General features: G+C 43.2%; 1 protein-coding gene across 1 annotated transcript in view; it reads left to right on the forward strand.

Moving 5' to 3' along the window:
* The window catches only part of LOC125458470 (sialoadhesin-like), a 92,826-nt gene that overhangs the window by 31,784 nt on the left and 41,784 nt on the right, over positions 1-19,258 (forward strand). The window contains exons 6-7 of the mRNA XM_048543741.2: positions 3,702-4,052; positions 5,111-5,395. Of these exons, the coding sequence (XP_048399698.2) occupies positions 3,702-4,052; positions 5,111-5,395 (636 nt within the window). The remainder of the gene's footprint in view (positions 1-3,701; positions 4,053-5,110; positions 5,396-19,258) is intronic.

The following is a 19,258-nucleotide window of genomic DNA, read 5'->3' on the forward strand; positions in this document are numbered from 1 at the left end:
CTTTGCTGGAATACTCCTTTAGCAAGAATGTCCTTCCTCAGACTAGGAGAACAAAACTGCACATAATACTCAAGGTGTAGCCTCACCACGGTCTTGTATATGTGCAGCAAGACATCTTTATTCTGATACTCAAACCCTCTCGCTATGAAGGCCAGCATGCCATTAGCTTTCTTCACTGCCTGCTGCACCTGCATGCCAACCTTCAGCAACTGTTCTGCCATAATGCCCAGGTTTCATTGCACCTCACCTTTTCCTAATCTGCCACCATTTAGATAATAACCTCCCTTCCTGTTTTTACGAACAAATGGATTTCCTCGCAGTTATCCACATTTTTTTGTACTTGCATTTGCCAAGTACTTGCCCACTAAGTCAGTCTGCGGTTAGCTGTTCCCAACTAAAGCACCAGTTGATCAGGAGGGGAAATAAATCAGCCTGAAGTCCCCAACCTTCCAAAATTAACAGCAAGACATGGTCCTTGGCTCTATCTAGCCTCATCCCCACAATTGCAATACTTGCATAATGTACACCCTCCCCATACCAAGCTAGAGTTTATATGATCATCTGGGGAAGAGCAGATTAAAACCTGGACCAGTGCAGGTGTGAAAAAAAAGGAAAATTCTTTTGAACTACAAGAAATAAAGCACTTTCAACCCCTGTGCAAATTCTACACAGTGATTACCACCCCTGCCAGAAATAGATCGAACTCTCACTTGAAGGAGTGTAGTGAATCAAAAAAGAGCCACATCTTGATTTATAACCTTGTTCTAGCCTTACATTACTTCATATCATGATGCTCCCTGAACTATTCAGTTAAAGGAAAAGCCATCTGGTGGAACACAATTTAATGCCTTCATCATCCTAGAAAATTTGATCAAATCACCCTTAAGTGTAAAAGAAATAAACTATTGCAGACTCTGTGAACCTGATCTCAAATCAGAGAGTTCTGAAGCCACTCAGCAGGTTTTGCAAAAGATTTACAAAAACAAAGAGCTAAACTGGACTTGAAACATTCATGTTGTTTCTCTTTCCACAGAAGCTGACGGACATACCAAGTTTCTCCACCACTTTCTTTTTTGTTCCATATTGAAGCATCCTTGTCTCCATGATATTGAAGAATGAAACAGATATTTATCACAGCTTACTTTCCCATGCAGGCATTACATACACAAACATATAATGAGTGGGCTCACATTAAACTTTGAGATACAACTAAGAGACAGAGCCACTCCACACATAAGATGGAGTCTGAGATCTTTATGCCTTGAGTTCACATGCTATGATGGAGTGAACATATCATGAGCATGTCTCTTAAAGAGATACAAGCTTATTGGCTTTAATTCACCACACAATGCCTACTTGACTCTACATTCAATGAATGGTCTTCCGCCATTCCAATAAGATGTAGCTAGATAATACTGCCAAAACCATCTTCCCTTCCCTTCAGTTTGGGTATTTTGAATGAATTATTCACTTTGTAACACCTTATCCCTCTCTTCAATTTCTCATATCTCAGTCACCTTTTCAACAGCACCAATTACACCAGTGTAAGTGCAGAAGATGTAGCGCCTATCCCCTTATCTCCTCCTTTCACACGCCAAGGCCCAGATGTTGATTTCAGTCAAAGACTGATTTCCTTACACTTTTTTGCATGTGGGTCAATATATTCATTGCTCACAATGTGATTTCCTCCATAATATATAATAGATTTGGTTATACATATTATTATCTAGGGGCTCTCATTGCAAAATGGTAGTGTCCCTTCATTTGAACCAGACAGCCTGGGTTAAAGTCCTACCAACTTCAGAAGTGAGTAAGAATATTTCTGAATAGATTGATTAGAGGTAAATCTGAAATTGCAAGGGCATACAAAAACCATTCAGTAAATGGAAACATTTCATGAATGTAGCAGACTGCTGTTTTTACACGGGCAGTTGGGTATGAGCAATAAATACTGACCTGTCCAGCAATGCTTCAATCCCCCAGAATAATATTGAAAGAGCAATTAGTCCATCATACCTGAGCATCGAGATTTCGACCTCATCTTACATGACGTGTGACCTGCTACTTCTCTGTTGTAACCTCGTATTATGGGCAATATTAAAGTAATACCTGAGAAAATTTATTAATTTTGGTCATACAGGGTCAAGCCTGATATATGACACCAAGTCATTTACATGGGAAAAGCAAGACCAAATGCATTATATCATAATACCATGTTGCAACAGGAACACAGGCATTGAAAGCAGAATGTGGCCTGAATGCTGTAGGGTCTGCAATCATCCACACAAGTGGAAAGTATTCCATTGTACTCATGACTTGTGCCTTGTAGTTGGTAGATAAGCTTAGGTGAGACAGGGAGTGAGGTTTTGTTTTTATTCATTCCTTTGTAGGATGAGCGTGTCACTTGTTGGCCAGTTTTACTGCCGGCCCCTAGTTGCTCTTGAGAAGGTGCTGCCTTGAGCCACTCCAGTAGCTCTACTGTGGGTTAAAACCCACAATGCCCTTATAGGGAAGTTTTTGACCCAGTGACAGTGAAGGAACGGCAATATTTTTCCAAATCAGAACGGTGAGCATCTTGGAGGGGAACTTGGAGGTAGTGGTGTTCCCATATATCCGCTCCCTAGTCCTTCTGTTTGGAAGGTGCTCTCTGAGACTCTTTGGTGAATTTCTGCAGTGCATCTTGTGGATAGTACACACTACTGCTACTGAGCATCGGTGGTGGAGGGAGTGGGTGCTTGTGCACGTGGTGCGAGTCAAGCTTTGCCCTGGATGGTGTCAAGCTTCCTGAATGTGGTTGGGGCTGCACTCATCCAGGCAAGTGGGGAGTATTCCATCACACTCCTGACATGTGCCTTGTAGATGGTGGACAGGATTTGGGAAGGTAGAAGGTGGGTTACTCAGCACAGTGTTCCTATGCTCTGCCCTGCTCTTGTAGCCACCATTACTCACTGCAAAATTTCAATCCCCTGAACTTCTGTTGTAGCCAATGTTTATAGTCCAGTTCAGTTTCTGAACAATGATAACATACAAGATGTTGATTGAGTAATTTTAATTTATTGATAAGGTACAGTATTTTGCTCTGCAATTAGTTTCTAAGATTATATGCCTTCCCCGAGAGAAGTGTTTAAAGTTAACAGAAATGCCCAAGAACAAAGATTAAGCAATAAAGCCTAGTGCAAACATAAAGCTTCGATCTAAATTTGCAATCGTGCCCATCTCCAGTAGGTCAAGTGATAACTATGTACAGAATGAATGGTGAGTTGAAGGGTCCTGGGTTACTGGCCCAATTCTCAACAAGGACATAATGACGAGGTGATCGGTTTTCGGGCCTTTTTGAGCCATCGCGCACACCAAGTAGAGATCCCTTTCACTCTTCAAAAAGTGTTGTGGAATTTTCTTATGTCTAACTGGGAGCGAAGGTCTCATTCAAAAACTGCACCGACAACAATGTAGAACTTCGATAAATTGGGCATTGTGAGTTCAAACCTTGCCATTTGGACTTGATCTTATGTTTGAGTGAGGTGAGAGCAGCACCACTGAGCTTCAATTTCATTGTTCTTTATCTTCTACTTAAATGTACCATAAAATTGTCGGGAAAAGTTAAATGAGCTATATAGCCTGTTAGATCACAGTAGTGACGGAAGATTTGAGGACAGTGATATCAGTGTTTTCTTTTCTCTTTCTACCCACTCCCTACCCAGGTTATTCATCTGCAAATGAGTGGGGTGTTTCACTTCCAACAACTCTTAATGCATTGGAAGGGACATCTGTGATCTTTAACTGTTCTTTCCAGTATCCTGGTACGCGTACATCCGGAATAAATGCCATGTGGTTACAATTTCCATGTCACGAAAACTCTGACAAACTGTACATGAGCAATGAGCAACCCCCAGACTCTGGAATAGAATTCATTGGAAATCTGACTCAGAACAACTGTTCTCTTCGAATTAATGCTGTTCAGAAAAAGCACAGTAACACTTTCTGCTTCAGATTTGTACTTCCAGAAAGAAACAAATGGACGGGAAAGCCAGGCTTGCATCTCACTGTCTATGGTAATTATTCCTGCCTGTTAGTTACTTTCATAGGATCATTGAATCATCCAGTTAGGAGAGGCCCTTCGGCCAATGAAATCTGCTCCAACACATGAGAAACACCTGAGCTTCAGCCTAATCCCAATTAGCAGCACATGGCCCATATCCTTGAATGTGCCAGCTGCTCACCCAGGTACTTTTTAAAGGATATGAAGCACCTCGCCTCTACCACCTTCCCAGTCAGCACATTCCAGAGCCCTGGGTAAAAAAAATCTTCCTCACATCCCTTCTAAACCTCCTGTCCCTCATCTAGAACCTGTGTTGCCTCATGGCTAACCGTTCAGCTACTTCTTATTCACTCCATCAATATCCTTCATAATCTTATACACCTCAGTCTGATGAAAGCAATGCAAGCCTATCCAACCTTCTTTCATGGCTTCTAGTTCCGTACAAGGCAACATCCTGGTGAATCTTCTCTGCACCTCTTCCAGTGCCATCAGATCCTTCCTGTAACGAGGCAATCAGAACTGCACATGGTACTCCAACTGTGGTCTCACTAAAATTCTGTACAACACCATCACAACTTCCCAGCTTTTGTGTTCTATGCCTCAATTGATAAAGACAGGTCTCCCTTCTGCCTTTTATCACTATCCTCCTAACATGGCCTTCCACCTTCAGAGATCTGTGGACAAGCATGCTGAGGTCCCTTTGTTCCCCATGCCATTCACTGAATACTCTCTGGATAAATTGCTCCTTCCAAAGTGTGTACCTCACACCTTTCATTGTTGAATTCTGCCTGTCACTTATCTTCCCATTTGACCCATTTTAATCTTCTTAAAGCCCACGACACTCAAACTCACTGTGAGCTATTCGACCAATCTTTGTGTCATCCACAAACTTAATAATTGAAACCCCGAACAGTCATGAGTATAATTTATATAAATTATGACTAGTAGGGGACCCGGCACAGACCTCAGTTTTGCACAAGTGTCACCTATCTATATTCATCATTTATTTAGTCATCGAAAAAACATAAACTAACTTGAAAATCTGTCACTTGTCTTTCCTCTACCTTTCAGCCCGTCCAAAAACACCCTTTATCTCACCTTCGGAGTTGGTCGAAGGGGTCACGACCAAGTTGAATTGTTCCTCCTCTAATATTGATGAAAAGGCAATGATCAGACTGAAGTGGTATGGCCTCCCTAATCAGGCAGCAGAACAATGCAACGATAATCCAAGAGTGGTCAGCAGTTGTCTCCGTTTCATCCCGTCGTATCAGGATCACAACAAGATCGTCAAATGTTCAGTAACCTACAGTGTGTTCTCATATTCTGATGAAGCCAACATTACTCTCAATGTTTCATGTAAGTTCCTCACCAGAACTGCACTCAGCAGTTACAATAGCCACATCAACATGTGTGAAAAACTTCCTCCGATATTTTCTGCAGGTGCGACAAAATAAATGGTTGTTGAGTCAAAGAAGATGCTTAAGAGAGGGTAACCAAAGATTTGGGCCAAAGTTTGTTTTTTGAGAGGGTTCTGAAGCCAAGAAAACCTTGCCTTTATAAGTGACCCTTTTCGCAATCTCACGGTGCCCTAAACGACTCCATAACCAATTTGCCATTTTGAGCGAAGTGTTCACAAACAGCAATGAGATAATTGACAAGATCATCTGTTTTAGATATTGGGTAAATATTGGTCAGGATGCTGAGAGAAACTCCCTGCTCCTATTATATCTAGCTGAGACAGATTGTCCTTGGCTTAATCGGGGGAATTTAACAGAGGGAATCATATCAATCGTGGGATATTGGAGCGGAAGGCCCAAGGGAGTATCATGTCAGGAAAAGAGGCAGTTCAAGTCATCGTATTTTTGCTTATACTTTGCAGCACCTTCTTTATCTTTTATAAAAGTAGAAGGGCATGAGACAGAGATTCTGCGTCTTGAACTATTGACAGACCACCTTAAACTAATGATAGGCTTCCTTCGATAAGTGACCATCTGTGAATAAAACACATCCCTAACAGGTTAGAAATGTTAAGGTTCCTCAGGGTTCGAATAAATAAAGGAAATTGAACATTTCATAATTTATTAACCATTTCTCTATCAATGCAGCTTGAAAATCAGCACATGTATGTCACTGTCGACCTGAGTGTTGCACAAATACATGTAGACATAGCTTTATACCAGTAGTTCTTCCTTTTGATGATGAATTGGCAGAATAGTTCAGTACCTTATTAAGTTGTTTAGTTCTAGTTGGACTGCTAAGACTAATGCCCGGATAAAATTCCCCGATTTATACAGTCCTGGGCAATATACCCCAAACCACTACATTCCTCGGTGAAGAGAAATTAAATGGCTTTCTTTGATTGTTCATCTGCGACCTCAGTTGGTTTTAACCTGATGAATTTAAAAATACACCCCCATTCCTTTTGAAACCCTTCCTCCTAGTTCCAAATTACTTCATGGCTTCAAAGAGCCACTTTAACCACACTGTTGAATGTACATTAATAAATTGTTCCATCACCTTAGCCCCTCCCCTCACCCTATCTTCTGCATAAAAATCAATATTTTCATAGCTGCCATCAGTTCTGCGGAAGGGCCACTGGGGCCCAAATGTTAACTCTGATTTGTCTCCACAGATGCTATCAGATCTGTTGAGCTTTTCCAGCAATTTCTGTTTTTCGCTCATACTTACCTGGTTACCTTTTAATTGCCCTCTGAAATGGCCCAATAATATTGTCGCTTATATCAAAAGCACCATGGCCAGGAGAACTGGCTTCATGTCAACTTCTGCTCAGTAGTATCTCTCTTATCTGTGTACTATTAAGGTTGCAATTTCAAGTTCTGCTGCAAAGAGTTCTAAACATTTAACACATAAATGGTTGAATCTATCAAGCTCTCACTATGTTGGTCTGGGCTTCATGCATAGCTGCCCTTTCTAGGCAGAAACAAAATTTTAAAATCCCAGGGAGAAGATATTGTGAACAATTCGTTTCTGAAGTACTCCCCAAGGCCCTGTGGCCCGGTTACCATCATGTAAGTTTTAAATATTTGTCAAAAGCAAATGCAGGAAATCTGAACGAAAGGAAGAAAACCCTGGAGAAAATTAACAAGTCTGGCACTATCTGTGGATTCTGAAGGATGTCATGTCAGGGTCAAAATGTAACCTCTGTTTCTTTCTCCACAGACACTGTTGAATTTCTCCAGCACATTCTGATTTTATTTCAAATATTTGCTCTTTTTTTTCCATGCATGGGTTAAAAATTATGATCTTATGGATTAAGTTTACATGTATAAACTAAATTCCCTTATGAAGTCATTGAAATAAGATAGCTGTCTACTGCTTTATGAAAGAGAATGGTGGATCTGGGAGAGTTTATAGCATTCTCTACTCTACTTGAATTTTTCAGCAGTATTTTGCTGCTATTTCCAGCTGTTTTATGAAACTTATTTTTACGGATGTTTGCAATGGAGTAAATGAGGAAGGGGGTGAGTTATGAAATTTGCTAAAGAGTGTATTTTGGTTCAGAGCAATTAGAATTCAGTAGCATTCTTGTCCAGCAGTAGATTTTCTTTTATCTTTCAGCTGACGTTTTTGTCCACGTAAGGGATTATTAGATATAAGAGTAGGGTGTGCCTGAGCAGCAAGTGAAGCCTGAGGGTTAAAGATGCAGATGAGCTGCGGAGGAAAATGAAGGTTCATTAAATGGGCACAAATGTGACAAATGGAAGATAAAATGGGGATAAGTGAACTTCTCCACTTTAGAAGGAAAAATAAAAAGAAACAGAATACTCTTGACATAGTGATAGTTCAGGAATGTGCTTCAGCGGTGTTCTTGCACAAGAACTGCAGTAAATTAGCATGCAACTGTCAGAATAAATTAGGATGATAATTGATGGGGTAGTTTTTATTCTGTCGTCAGTAATTTCAGGGATGTCCAACATTACCAATGACCCAACCCATACCAAATCTCAGTCACCAAACCCCTTCCCTCACATTCACTCAGCTACATCAGCTTACCTTGATTTTTAAAGTTTTGTTTGCAATAGCCTCCATAACCACACCTCTCCTGCCATTTTATATCTCCTCCAGCCCACAGATGCCCAGTGAGATCATCTCCTGTGTGTCTCAGTGGCTAGCACTGCTGTTTCACAGTGTTAGGGATCCTGGTTCAATCCCAGACTTGGGCAATTACCTCTGTGGAGTTTGCACATTCTCACTGTGTCTGAGGAGGTTTCCTCCCACAGTGCAAAGATATGCAGGTTAGATAGGTTGGCCATGCTAAATTGTTAAGAGATGTGCAGGCTAGGTAGATTAACCATGGGGAATGCAGGGATAGGACTGGATCTGATGCTCTTTGGAGGATCACTATGGACTTGATGGGTCAAATGGCCTGCTTCTACTCTGTATTGATTCTCTGAGGTTAGCCACCCTCAGTTCTGGCTTCAGTCATTCACTGTTTTAATGGCTACCCTATTGGTAGCCGTGATTTCAGATACTAGATTCCTAAGATGTGGAATTCTCTCCTTAAGTCTCCCCTTCTTCCCATGTAACTTACATCTTTGGCAAACTTCTGGCCATCTGATCTAATCTCTCCCCATGTGGCTTGCTGTCACATTTGGTTTTATAATGCTCTTGAGTAACACTTTGAGACATTTCACTAGTTAAAGTCAGTATATAGGAGCAAGGTGTCGTTATTGACGTAATTTCCATTTCAACAAGTTAGGAGGCTTTGCTGTATCCAATTCTGTAGCAGGACATGGGGAAAACGCTTCCAATCAGAAGCATTTGGAGAAAATGATCAGAAAGAGTTCAATCTTATGCTCTTCTGTGCAACTTGGAATTAGGTTGATGTTTTAGGAGGGTTTTTAATTGTGAGGCCCAGAGACGTTTCTCACTGTATCTTACTTGGCTCACCTCCTCCGAAAGCCATCCTGCTCCTATGACGTGTATCTTGGGCAATTTCACTCCTACCTTACTGCACATTGATCGCCAAAAACCTTGACACTCACAGGTTATCAACCAAAAGACCAGTGTCCTTTGCACCCGCGCCATCTCTAGAATGTCACTTTTTACGAGACAAGCTTTGATAATGCGGATTTGTCCCTCACCAGTAACATAATGGAACAGCAAAACAACCCTGCTCATGTCATGTAAACTTCATGGCTGATTCTACCTTCACATTCAACCACATCCTCTCACCCTGTTCAAAGATTAACAATCAGTTCACACTGTTTAATTCTCTGTAGCAATACCCTGCCTAAATCCCCTACATCACCATTATTCTGTCCCCATTTCCCACTGTATTTGTCATTAAGCGTTGCAAACATCTCATAAAGCTGAGCAATTGGCCAAGTCCAGCAATGAGCTTCTATCGACAACCAACAGAAGTGAATATGGCCAAGACACACACACACAGAACACACACACACAGAACACACACACACAGAACACACACACACAGAACACACACACACAGAACACACACACACACACACAGGCGACAGATCACTGCACAATGTAAAACAAATACTGGCATTGTGACCAATGCCGATATTATATTCCATGGTCATCTGCCAGAGTGGATGTCAACTGGGGTCTGCCTGGCTTGTAGTGTCTGTTGCAGCTTAGTTTGTCATAGACAACATCTACTTTCCTCTTCCGGAGAGCCCTCGTCCTCCTTTTGCGAAGAGTGTTTCTTTACCTCCCACCTTGTCTATCGCAGTGGCCATAGGGCAATATGCCAGGATGATGTAGCACTGTTTGCGCAGACTATACTGGAAGGCATCATATTCCAGACTAGTCTAACCCACAGGGCTACACCTTGAGAAGCCCCATCGCCTGCTCAACTATGCCCATGGTGAAAGCGTAGACAGCATTGTACCAGCGCTCTGCATCAGCCAGGGGGCTCCACAATGCTCACAGTGGGTAGCCCTTGGCCCCCAGTAACCAGCCTAACAAGGGTCCTAGACCCTCAACACACCAGGTACACGAGAATGCCACAGGATGTCAGAGTTATGCCAGGGTAGTGTACTCTCACTTTCAGGATGTAATAACACCAGAACACTCATGGAGTGGGACCTTTCCTGCTAATGAGTTCCATAATGTTGTGACAAGGCTCTCTCAGTCCTACATGTGTACATTCAATGGTACCCTGCCCCTGGGGTTCCCAGCTATATTCCTGAGCCCTGTTCAGCCCGGGCTGCGGCACTGACCCTGCCATAAGGGGACAAAATGAACCAGTGTGACCTTGGAGACTTTCGGTCACATTCTTGGTGCATCTGTGGGAGCATGACTGAGAGATCTTGTGCAGGTCACCCATCACACACTGAAAGGAACCAGTCACAGGGAGGGTCAAAACAGCAGTGGCCTACCTGTTCTCCCACTCTCACCACCGTCAGGACTCTAGCATCCAGCAAAGTTCCATCACAGTGCTCATACGGAGCTGTGTCAACACCACGCCTCAAAATGTTCCAGGAAAAGAAATGGGGTTAGAAACCTCTGTTCCTCCTGTGAACCACACATATCCTGCAGAGTTCTGCAGATGTCACCTTTGCGTGACGCCTCCTCAGCCCTCAATATGACTTGTCATTGCTCCTGGGTTGGCGTTGGTCCCAGCCATGAAGTATTCACCTTGAACTTCATAATAAAGTTCAACTTCATTATAAAATAATAGAAGAAGCAAATAAAAATTGAGGGTAAATTTGTAACTCGTTTCAAGACTGACACCGAACTCTTCTATAAATATGTAAAAGGGAAGAAAGAACCAAAGTTAAATTGGGTCACTTAGAGAATGAGGCTGGGGAAATACTTGTGGGGCACCAGGTGTTATGGACCAGACCATACCCACTAAAAATATTTTAAGAAGGTGGTGTAGAGCTGAGCTTCTTCTTATTTTAAAAGCAAATGTGAAATGTCTGTTCCAGGTGCAATGCAACTGGCCAAACTACTCGATACTAAGCAAAACACAATTTATTTAAACATTCTAATTAAAACACAACTAAACAAAGAGGAAAGTAGAATAACTTAGCTCTGTTGGGAGCTTAAGAGAATAATACATAAAGTGACTATTACTAATTAACTGTTTCAATATAGCAACATTCCGTGAACATACCCCTTGCCAATAATGGAAAATTAAGAAAGCCAAATCTCACATGCAGTTCTCCCATCCAGGAGGAAAAATCGTCAAGGGGAAGTTCAGAGAGAGTAACAGCCAGCAGACATTCGCTGAAGGTCTGTTGAAACCCCAATATCTTCTGACGCTACTAAAAATAAAAGCAGGACCCAGAAATCGGGATCTGTGAGAGCTGGCCATACCCAAGTAGGCTGCATGAGAAAAAAAGCCCAAGGTATCCCAAGCTGTTTTCTCAAGTTGTCAGAAGCCAGCTCCCACCCCAGCCTTACATGCTCTCTTCAAAATAAAACAGGGCAAAATAGCCTCTTAAAGTGACAGCATTGTCACACAGTAAATGGCAGCAGAGATGAATAGATACTTTTTGTCAGTCTTCACAGTAGAAGATAGCAATAGTATTCCAAAATCAATAAATAATCAAGGAGAGGAGAAGGAACAAATACAATAATTATGACTGGAGGAAAGTGATTAGAAAGCTAATTGGGCAAAAGACCCTCGACAAGTCCATAGGATGTATACCAGGATACTAAATGACATAGCTGCAGAGACAGTCAATGTTCCAGTAATAACCTTCCAGGAATCCTTAGATCCTGGAACAGTTCCAGAAGATGGAAACCCTGTCAGTGTAACATCTTTTTAAATAAAGGAAGGAGACCAGAAACTGGTAACTATGGGCCAGTTAGTTTTAACAAAAGTTTTATGAGAAATGTTACAGTCTGTTGTAAAAGGTGTAATCACAGATCGTTTAGAAATGCCTAATTTATGATCAAGCAGAGTCAGGATTGGCTCAGGAAGGGGAAATCATGCCTGACAAATTTATCAGAATATCTTGAGGAGATAACAAGCAAGGTAGATAAAGGGGAAAGAATCAAATCATTTATTTGGATCTCCAGAATGTATTTAATAAAATATCTCACATTGGACTACTTAATAACAGCCCAAGGCCTAGGGGGTTTATATTAGCATGGAGAGAGGATTGGTTAGCTGATAGAAGACAGGGAGTTGGTATAAGGGGAACATTTTCAAGATGGCAACCTGTAACTTGTGGAGTGCCACAGAAATCAGTGCTGGCACCGTTAATCATTTGCAACAATAAATTAATGACTCAGATGAGAAAAGTGGATGTACTACAGCCAAGTTTTCAGATGACACAATAGTAGATGGGAAAGCAGGTGGTAAAGATGACACAAAAAATTGAGTTGAGTCATTGGGCAAAAGCTGCACAGTTACAGAACAGGGGGATTTGGTGAGTTCTTGACTATGAATCACAAAAAGCTAACATCCAAATTACACAGGAAATAGGGAAGCCAAATGGAATGTTGGTCTTCATTTCAAAGAGAATAGAGTATAAAAGTAGGGAGGCTAAATTATCCAAAACATTAGTCAAACCACAGCTGGATATTATGAACAGATTTGGTCCCTTATGTAAGTCACAAGGGCATTGAAGGCAATCCAGAAATGTTTACTAATCTGATACTAGGTCTAGAGGGACTGCCTTATGAGGAAAGCTTAAATAAGTTGGGTCTGTACAGGAATTGGAACATAGAAACAAGAGAGGCGAACTTACAAACAGACAAGATTTTGGTTCGTCATAAACACTTGCCAGGCAGCATTTGTTGCCCGTTTCTAATGCCCTGGGGGCACTTAAGAGTCAACCACATTGCTGTGGGTCAGTAGTCACATGTAGGCCCGACTAGATTTCCTTACCTAAAGGACATTAGTGAAACAGATGAGTTTTTCTCACAATAAACAATGTTTTCATGGGCATTATTAGGCTCATAATTCCAGAATTAAAGAAAATTAATTTCAAATTCCACGGCAACAGAATTTGAACCCAAGTTCCCAGAGCATTACCTGTACAAATTGCCTCATGATCACACCACCAGGCCATCACATCCACTTAAGATTCCTGGCTAACATAACAGGATAAGTACAACGAGATAACAAAGCATAGAGCTGGACGAACACAGCAGGCCAAGCAGGATCTTAGGAGCAGAAAGCTGATGTTTCAGGCCTAGACACTTCATCAGAAATGGGGAAGGGGGAGAGGGTTCTGAAATAAATAGGGAGAGAGGGGGAGGTGGGTCGAAGGTGGATAGAGGAGAAGATAGGTGGAGAGGAGACAGACAAGTTAAAGGGGTGGGGATGGAGCCAGTAGAGGTGAGTGTAGGTGGGGAAGTAGAGAGGGGATAGGTCAGCCTGGGGAGGATTGACAGGTCAAGTGGGCGGGATGAATTTGTAGGTAGGAAATGGAGGTGCAGCGAGAGGTGGGAAGAGAAGATAGGCAAGAGGAAGAACAGGTTAGGGAGGCAGGGATGAGCTGGGATGGTTTTGGGATGCAGTGGCGGGAGGGGAGATTTTTGAAGTTATGTGAAGCAATCCCTATTCCGCACCTACACTGGCCCTAAACCCCACCTCTTCCTTCATTACATTGATGACTGTATCGGCGCCACCTCGTGCTCCGATGAGGACCTTGAATAGTTCATCCACTACACCAATGCCTTCTACCCCAACCTAAAGTTCACCTGGGCTGTCTCTAATACCTCCCTTGCCTTCCTGGACCTCTCTGTCTCCATCTCATGCAACCACCTATAAACTGATATCTATTCCAAGCCCACCGACTGCCACAGCTACCTAGAATACACCTCCTCTCACCCACCTTCCTGCAAAAATGTTATCTCCTATTCCTAATTCCTTCGCCTCCGTCGCATCTGCTCCGAGGATGAGGCATTCCATTCCTGAACATCTCTGATGTCCTTGTTTTTCAAGGACCGTAACAACGCCCCCCCCACAGTGGTCGAGAATGCCCTTGGCCGTGTCTCCCGCATGTCCCGCAACTCATTCCTCATACCCAGTCCCCGCATTAACCACCAAAAGGAATCCCCCTCGTCCTCATGTACCACCTCACCAACCTCCAGATCCAACACACCATCCTCCGACACTTCTGCCATCTGCTATCTGGCCCCACCACCAAAGAAATTTTTTCCTCCCCACCCAAATCTGCCCTCCAGAGGGACCGCTCTGTCCATGACTCCCTTGTCCGCTCCACACTACCCTCCAACCCCACAACACCCGGCAATTTCCTTGGCAACCACAGGAAGTGCTACACCTGCCCCCACACCTCCTCCCTCATCCCCATCCCAGGCCCTAAAATGACTTTCCATATCAAGCAGATGTTCACCTGCACATCTGCTAATGTGGTATACTGCATCCACTGTTCCCCCTGTGGCCTCCTCTACATCGGGGAAACCAAATGGAGGCTTGGGGACCGCTTTGCAGAATACCTAGGCTCGTTTCGCAAGAAACAACTGCACCTCCTAGTCACAAACCATTTCAACTCCCCCTCCCATCCCTTAGATGACATGTCCGTCCTGGGCCGCCTGCAGTGCCACAACAATGCCACCTGAAAGTTGCAGGAACGGCAACTCATATTCCGCTTGGGAACCCTGCAGCCCAATGGTATCAATGTGGATTTTACAAGCTTCAAAATCTCTCCTCCCCCCACTGCATCCCAAAACCAGCCCAGCTCGTTCCTGCCTCCCTAACCTGTTCTTCCTCTCACCTATCCCCTCCTTCCATCTCAAGCTGCACCCCCATTTCTTCCCTACTAACCTCCTCCTGCCCCCTTGACCTGTCCATCCTCCCCGGGCTGACCCATCGCCTCCCTAACTCCCCACCTACACTCACCTCTACTGGGTCCATCCCCGCCCCTTTAATTTGTCTGTCTCCTTTCCTATCTTCTCCACTATCGATCTTTGATCTGCCTCCCCCTCTCTCCCTATTTATTCCAGGACCCTCTCCCCCTCCCCCATTTATGATGAAGGATCTAGGCCTGAAACATTAGCTTTACTGCTCCTGAGATGCTGCTTGGCTTGCTGTGTTCATCCAGCTGTACGCTTTGTTATCTTGGATTCTCCAGCATCTGCAGGTCCTATTATCTATAAGTGCAAAGAGGATATTTCTCCTTGGGGCAGAGACGAGGATCAGAGGGCACAATCTCAGAATACAGTGTCACACATTTAAGGCAGATATGAGGAGGAATTTATTCTCTTATAGGATAGTAAGTGTGTGGGATTCTTTACCACAGAGGGCAGTCAAGGCTATGTTATTAAATATATGCAAGACTGAGATGGATAGATTTTTAATCACTGAAGGATAAAGGGTGATGGGGAAAAAGGCAAGAGAATGGAATTGAAAATTGTCAGATATGCCACAACCTCATTGAAAGATGGAGAAGATTTGATGGGCTGAATGGCCTACTTCTGCTGCTATGCTTTCTGGCCTTTGGAGCTTAAGCCTGCTTCTAAGCAGGAGACTATCAGTAGGCCTGGGTGCTTTTTGCAAAAACATCAGGGAGTGACAACCCAAGTCTTCCAAGTCAACAGGGGCCAGAATAAATCAAGGTCCCTCCAGCACCCATTACAAAAGTCACAACAGTATCAGACACCATGGTTACAGTGGGAGAAGAGGACTGATTGAGGGCACATAGCTGACATGGGCAAACATCATTGTAAATAGCTATCAGAGATAATGGGAACTGCAGATGCTGGAGAATCCGAGATAACAAAGTGTGGAGCTGGATGAACACAGCAGGCCAAGCAGCATTTTAGGAGATGCTGCTTGGCCTGCTGTATTCATCCAGCTCCACACTGGTTTTATATTGTAAATAGCTCATTACTTTTGTAAGTTTGTCTTCACTTGCACTGTTTGAATGTCTACTATCCCATAATCTTTTGGATGTTGAACCTGGTTAAGTCACACTTACGTACGAGTTGAGCAGTCTCTTCAAACCTCCCAAGGATAAAAGGTATAATGGCCAAACTTGGTTTATCTTCCACAAACAACTGACTCCTTGACTGCAGGCAGTCTCAGATGTCAGGAAGCCTTAAACCGTGAGATTGAGGGTTGCAGCCAAGGAGTTGCAATGTGGAAAGCACTGGGGATAAACTGAACCAACAGATATGAGATTCTTGCTCCCTGTACGGTTGAGGAAAAGGACTGTGGGCAGGATGAGCCAAATGACCACAGCACCATGGTGCAGAAGGCCATTCAAGAGGGGGGAGCAAAAAGACAGGTAGTTGTTACAGGGGATTCTATAATTAGAGAGACAGATAGTATCCTATGCAAGCCGGATCAGGAGTCCCGCATGCTGTGTTGCCTGCCTGGTGCCAGGGTGCGGGACATCTCCGACCGGGTTGAAAGGATATTGGAGCGGGAGGGGGAGAATCCAGTTGTTGTGGTCCACATCGGGACTAACAACGTAGGCAAAGCTAGAGTAGAGGATCTGTTCAGGGATTATGAAGCAGTAGGAAAGAAATTGAAGTACATGTCCTCAAGGGTCATAATCTCCCGGATTACTGCCAGAGCCACGTGCTAATTGGCACAGGGAAAAGAAAGTTTGGGAAGTAAACACGTGGCTAAGGGATCAGTGTGGAAAAGAGGGATTCCATTTCATGGGGCATTGGCATCAGTTTTGGAACGGGGGGGATCTGTACCATTGGGACGGTCTCCACCTGAACCGATCTGGAACCAGTGTTCGAGCAAAAAGGATAAATAGGGTGGTCAGTAGGACTTTAAACTTATGAGTCGGGGGGAAGGGAAAGTAAAAGAGACATGGAGTATGGAGTTAACTGGAAAGATAAGCAACAGGATAGCATGTGCACAGGTGGGTTTAAGCTCAAGACAGACTAGGAATACAGCAAAAAGGAAGGAGAGCTTAAGACATCTTAGGATTTTGAATCTCTCTAATAATGATAACAACGTTAGCATTAAGGCACTTTATCTAAATGCTCGTAGTATTCGCAACAAAGTAGATGAATTAACAGCACACATCCTCTTGAATGATTGTGATGTTGTAGGCATCGCAGAGACATGGTTGCAGGGAGTTCAGGACTGGCAGTTAAACATCCAAGGATTCATAACATATCAAAAAGACAAGGAGGTGGGCAGAGGGGGTGGGGTTGCCTTGTTAGTTAAGAATGAAATTAAATCTACGGCACTGAATGACATAGGGTCAGAGGATGTGGAGTCTGTGTGGGTGGAGTTGAGGAACCACAAAGGCAAAAAAAAACTATAATGGGAGTTATGTACAGACCTCCTAGCAATGATCAGGACCAGGGGTGCAAGATGCACCAAGAAATAGATAGGGCATGTCAGAAAGGCAAGATCATGGTGATCATGGGGGACTTCAATATGCAGGTAGATTCGGTGAATAATGTTGCCGGTGGATCCAAAGAAAGGGAATTCACGGAATGTTTGCAGGATGGCTTTTTGGAACAGCTTGTGATGGAGCCCACAAGAGAACAGGATATTCTGGACTTAGTGCTATGTAATGAGCCAGACTTTATGAAAGACCTTAAAGTAAGGGAACACTTAGGAAGCAGTGATCATAATATGGTAGAGTTCAGTCTGCAGTTTGAAAGAGAGAAGGCAAAATCGGATGTAATGGTGTTACAGTTAACTAAAGGTAATTACAGGGGCATGAGAGACAAATTGACGAAAATCGACTGGAAGCAGAGCCTAGCAGGAAAGACAGTGGAGCAACAATGGCAGGAGTTTCTGGGTGTAATTGAGGAGACAGTAGAGAGGTTCATCCCAAAGAAAAGAAAGATTATCCAGGGTGGAATTAGACAGCCATGGCTGACAAAGGAAGTCAGGAAATATATCAAAGAAAAAGAGACAGCCTATAAAGTGGCCAAGAGTACTGGGAAATCAGAAGATTGGGAAGGCTACAAAAACATACAGAGGATAACAAAGAGAGCAATAAGGAAGGAGAGGATCAAATATGAAGGTAGGCTAGCTAGTAATATTAGAAATGATAGTAAAAGCCTCTTTCAATACATAAGGAACAAACGAGAGGCAAAAGTAAATATTGGCCCACTCCAAATTGATACTGGAAGGCTAATGATGGGAGATAAGGAAATAGCTGAAGAACTTAATAAGTACTTTGCGTCAGTCTTCACAGTGGAAGACATGAGTAGTATGCCAACAATTAGGGAGAGTCAAGGGGCAGAGTTGAGTATGGTAGGCATTACAAAAAAGAAAGTGCTAGAAAAGCTAAAAGGTCTAAAAATTGATAAATCTTCTGGCCCCGATGGGCTACATCCTAGAGTTCTGAGGGAGGTAGCTGAGGAAATAGCAGAGGCTTTGGTTGTGATCTTTCAAAAGTCACTGGAGTCTGGGAAAGTCCCAGATGATTAGAAAATTGCTGTTTTAAATCCCTTGTTTAAGAAAGGATCAAGGCAAAAGATGGAAAATTATAGGCCGATTAGCCGAACCTTGGTAGTTGGAAAAATTCTTGAATCCATTGTCAAGGGTGAGATTTCTAAATCTGTAGAAGTGCAGGGTTGGATTAGAACAAGTCAGCAAGGATTTAGTAAGGGGAGGTCATGCCTGACAAACCTGTTAGAATTCTTTGAAGAGGTAACAAGAAGATTAGACCAGGGAAACCCAGTAGATGTTATCTATCTAGACTTCCAAAAGGCCTTTGAGACGGTTCCTCACGGGAGGCTGCTGAGCAAGGTGAGGACCCATGGTTTTTGAGGTGAGCTACTGGCTTGGATTGAGGATTGGCTGTCTGACAGAAGGCAGAGAGTTGGGATAAAAGGCTCTTTTTCAGAATGGCAACCAATCATGAGTGGTGTCCCGCAGTATTCAGTGTTGGGGCCGCTGCAGTTCACCTTGTATATTAATGATCTGGATGAAGGAATCGGGGGCATTCTGGCGAAGTTTGCCAATGATATGAAGATAGGTGGACAGGCACATAGTACTGAGGAGGTGGGGAAGCTGCAGAAAGATTTAGACAGTTTAGGAGATTGGTCCAGGAAATGGCTGATGAAATTCAATGTGAGGAAATGTGAGGTTTCGCACTTTGGAAAAAAGAATACAGGCATGGGCTATTTTCTAAGTGGTGAGAAAATTTGTCAAGCAGAAGTACAAAGGGATCTGGGAATGTTGGTCCAGGATTCTCTAAAGGTTAACTTGCAGGTAGAGTCCGTGATTAAGAAAGCGAATGTAATTTTGTCATTTATCTCAAGGGGGTTGGAATATAAAAGCAGCAATGTGCTTCTGAGGCTTTATAAGGATCTAGTTCG

Source organism: Stegostoma tigrinum, chromosome 13 (genome assembly GCF_030684315.1).
Source record: "Stegostoma tigrinum isolate sSteTig4 chromosome 13, sSteTig4.hap1, whole genome shotgun sequence".
NCBI lineage: Eukaryota > Metazoa > Chordata > Chondrichthyes > Orectolobiformes > Stegostomatidae > Stegostoma > Stegostoma tigrinum.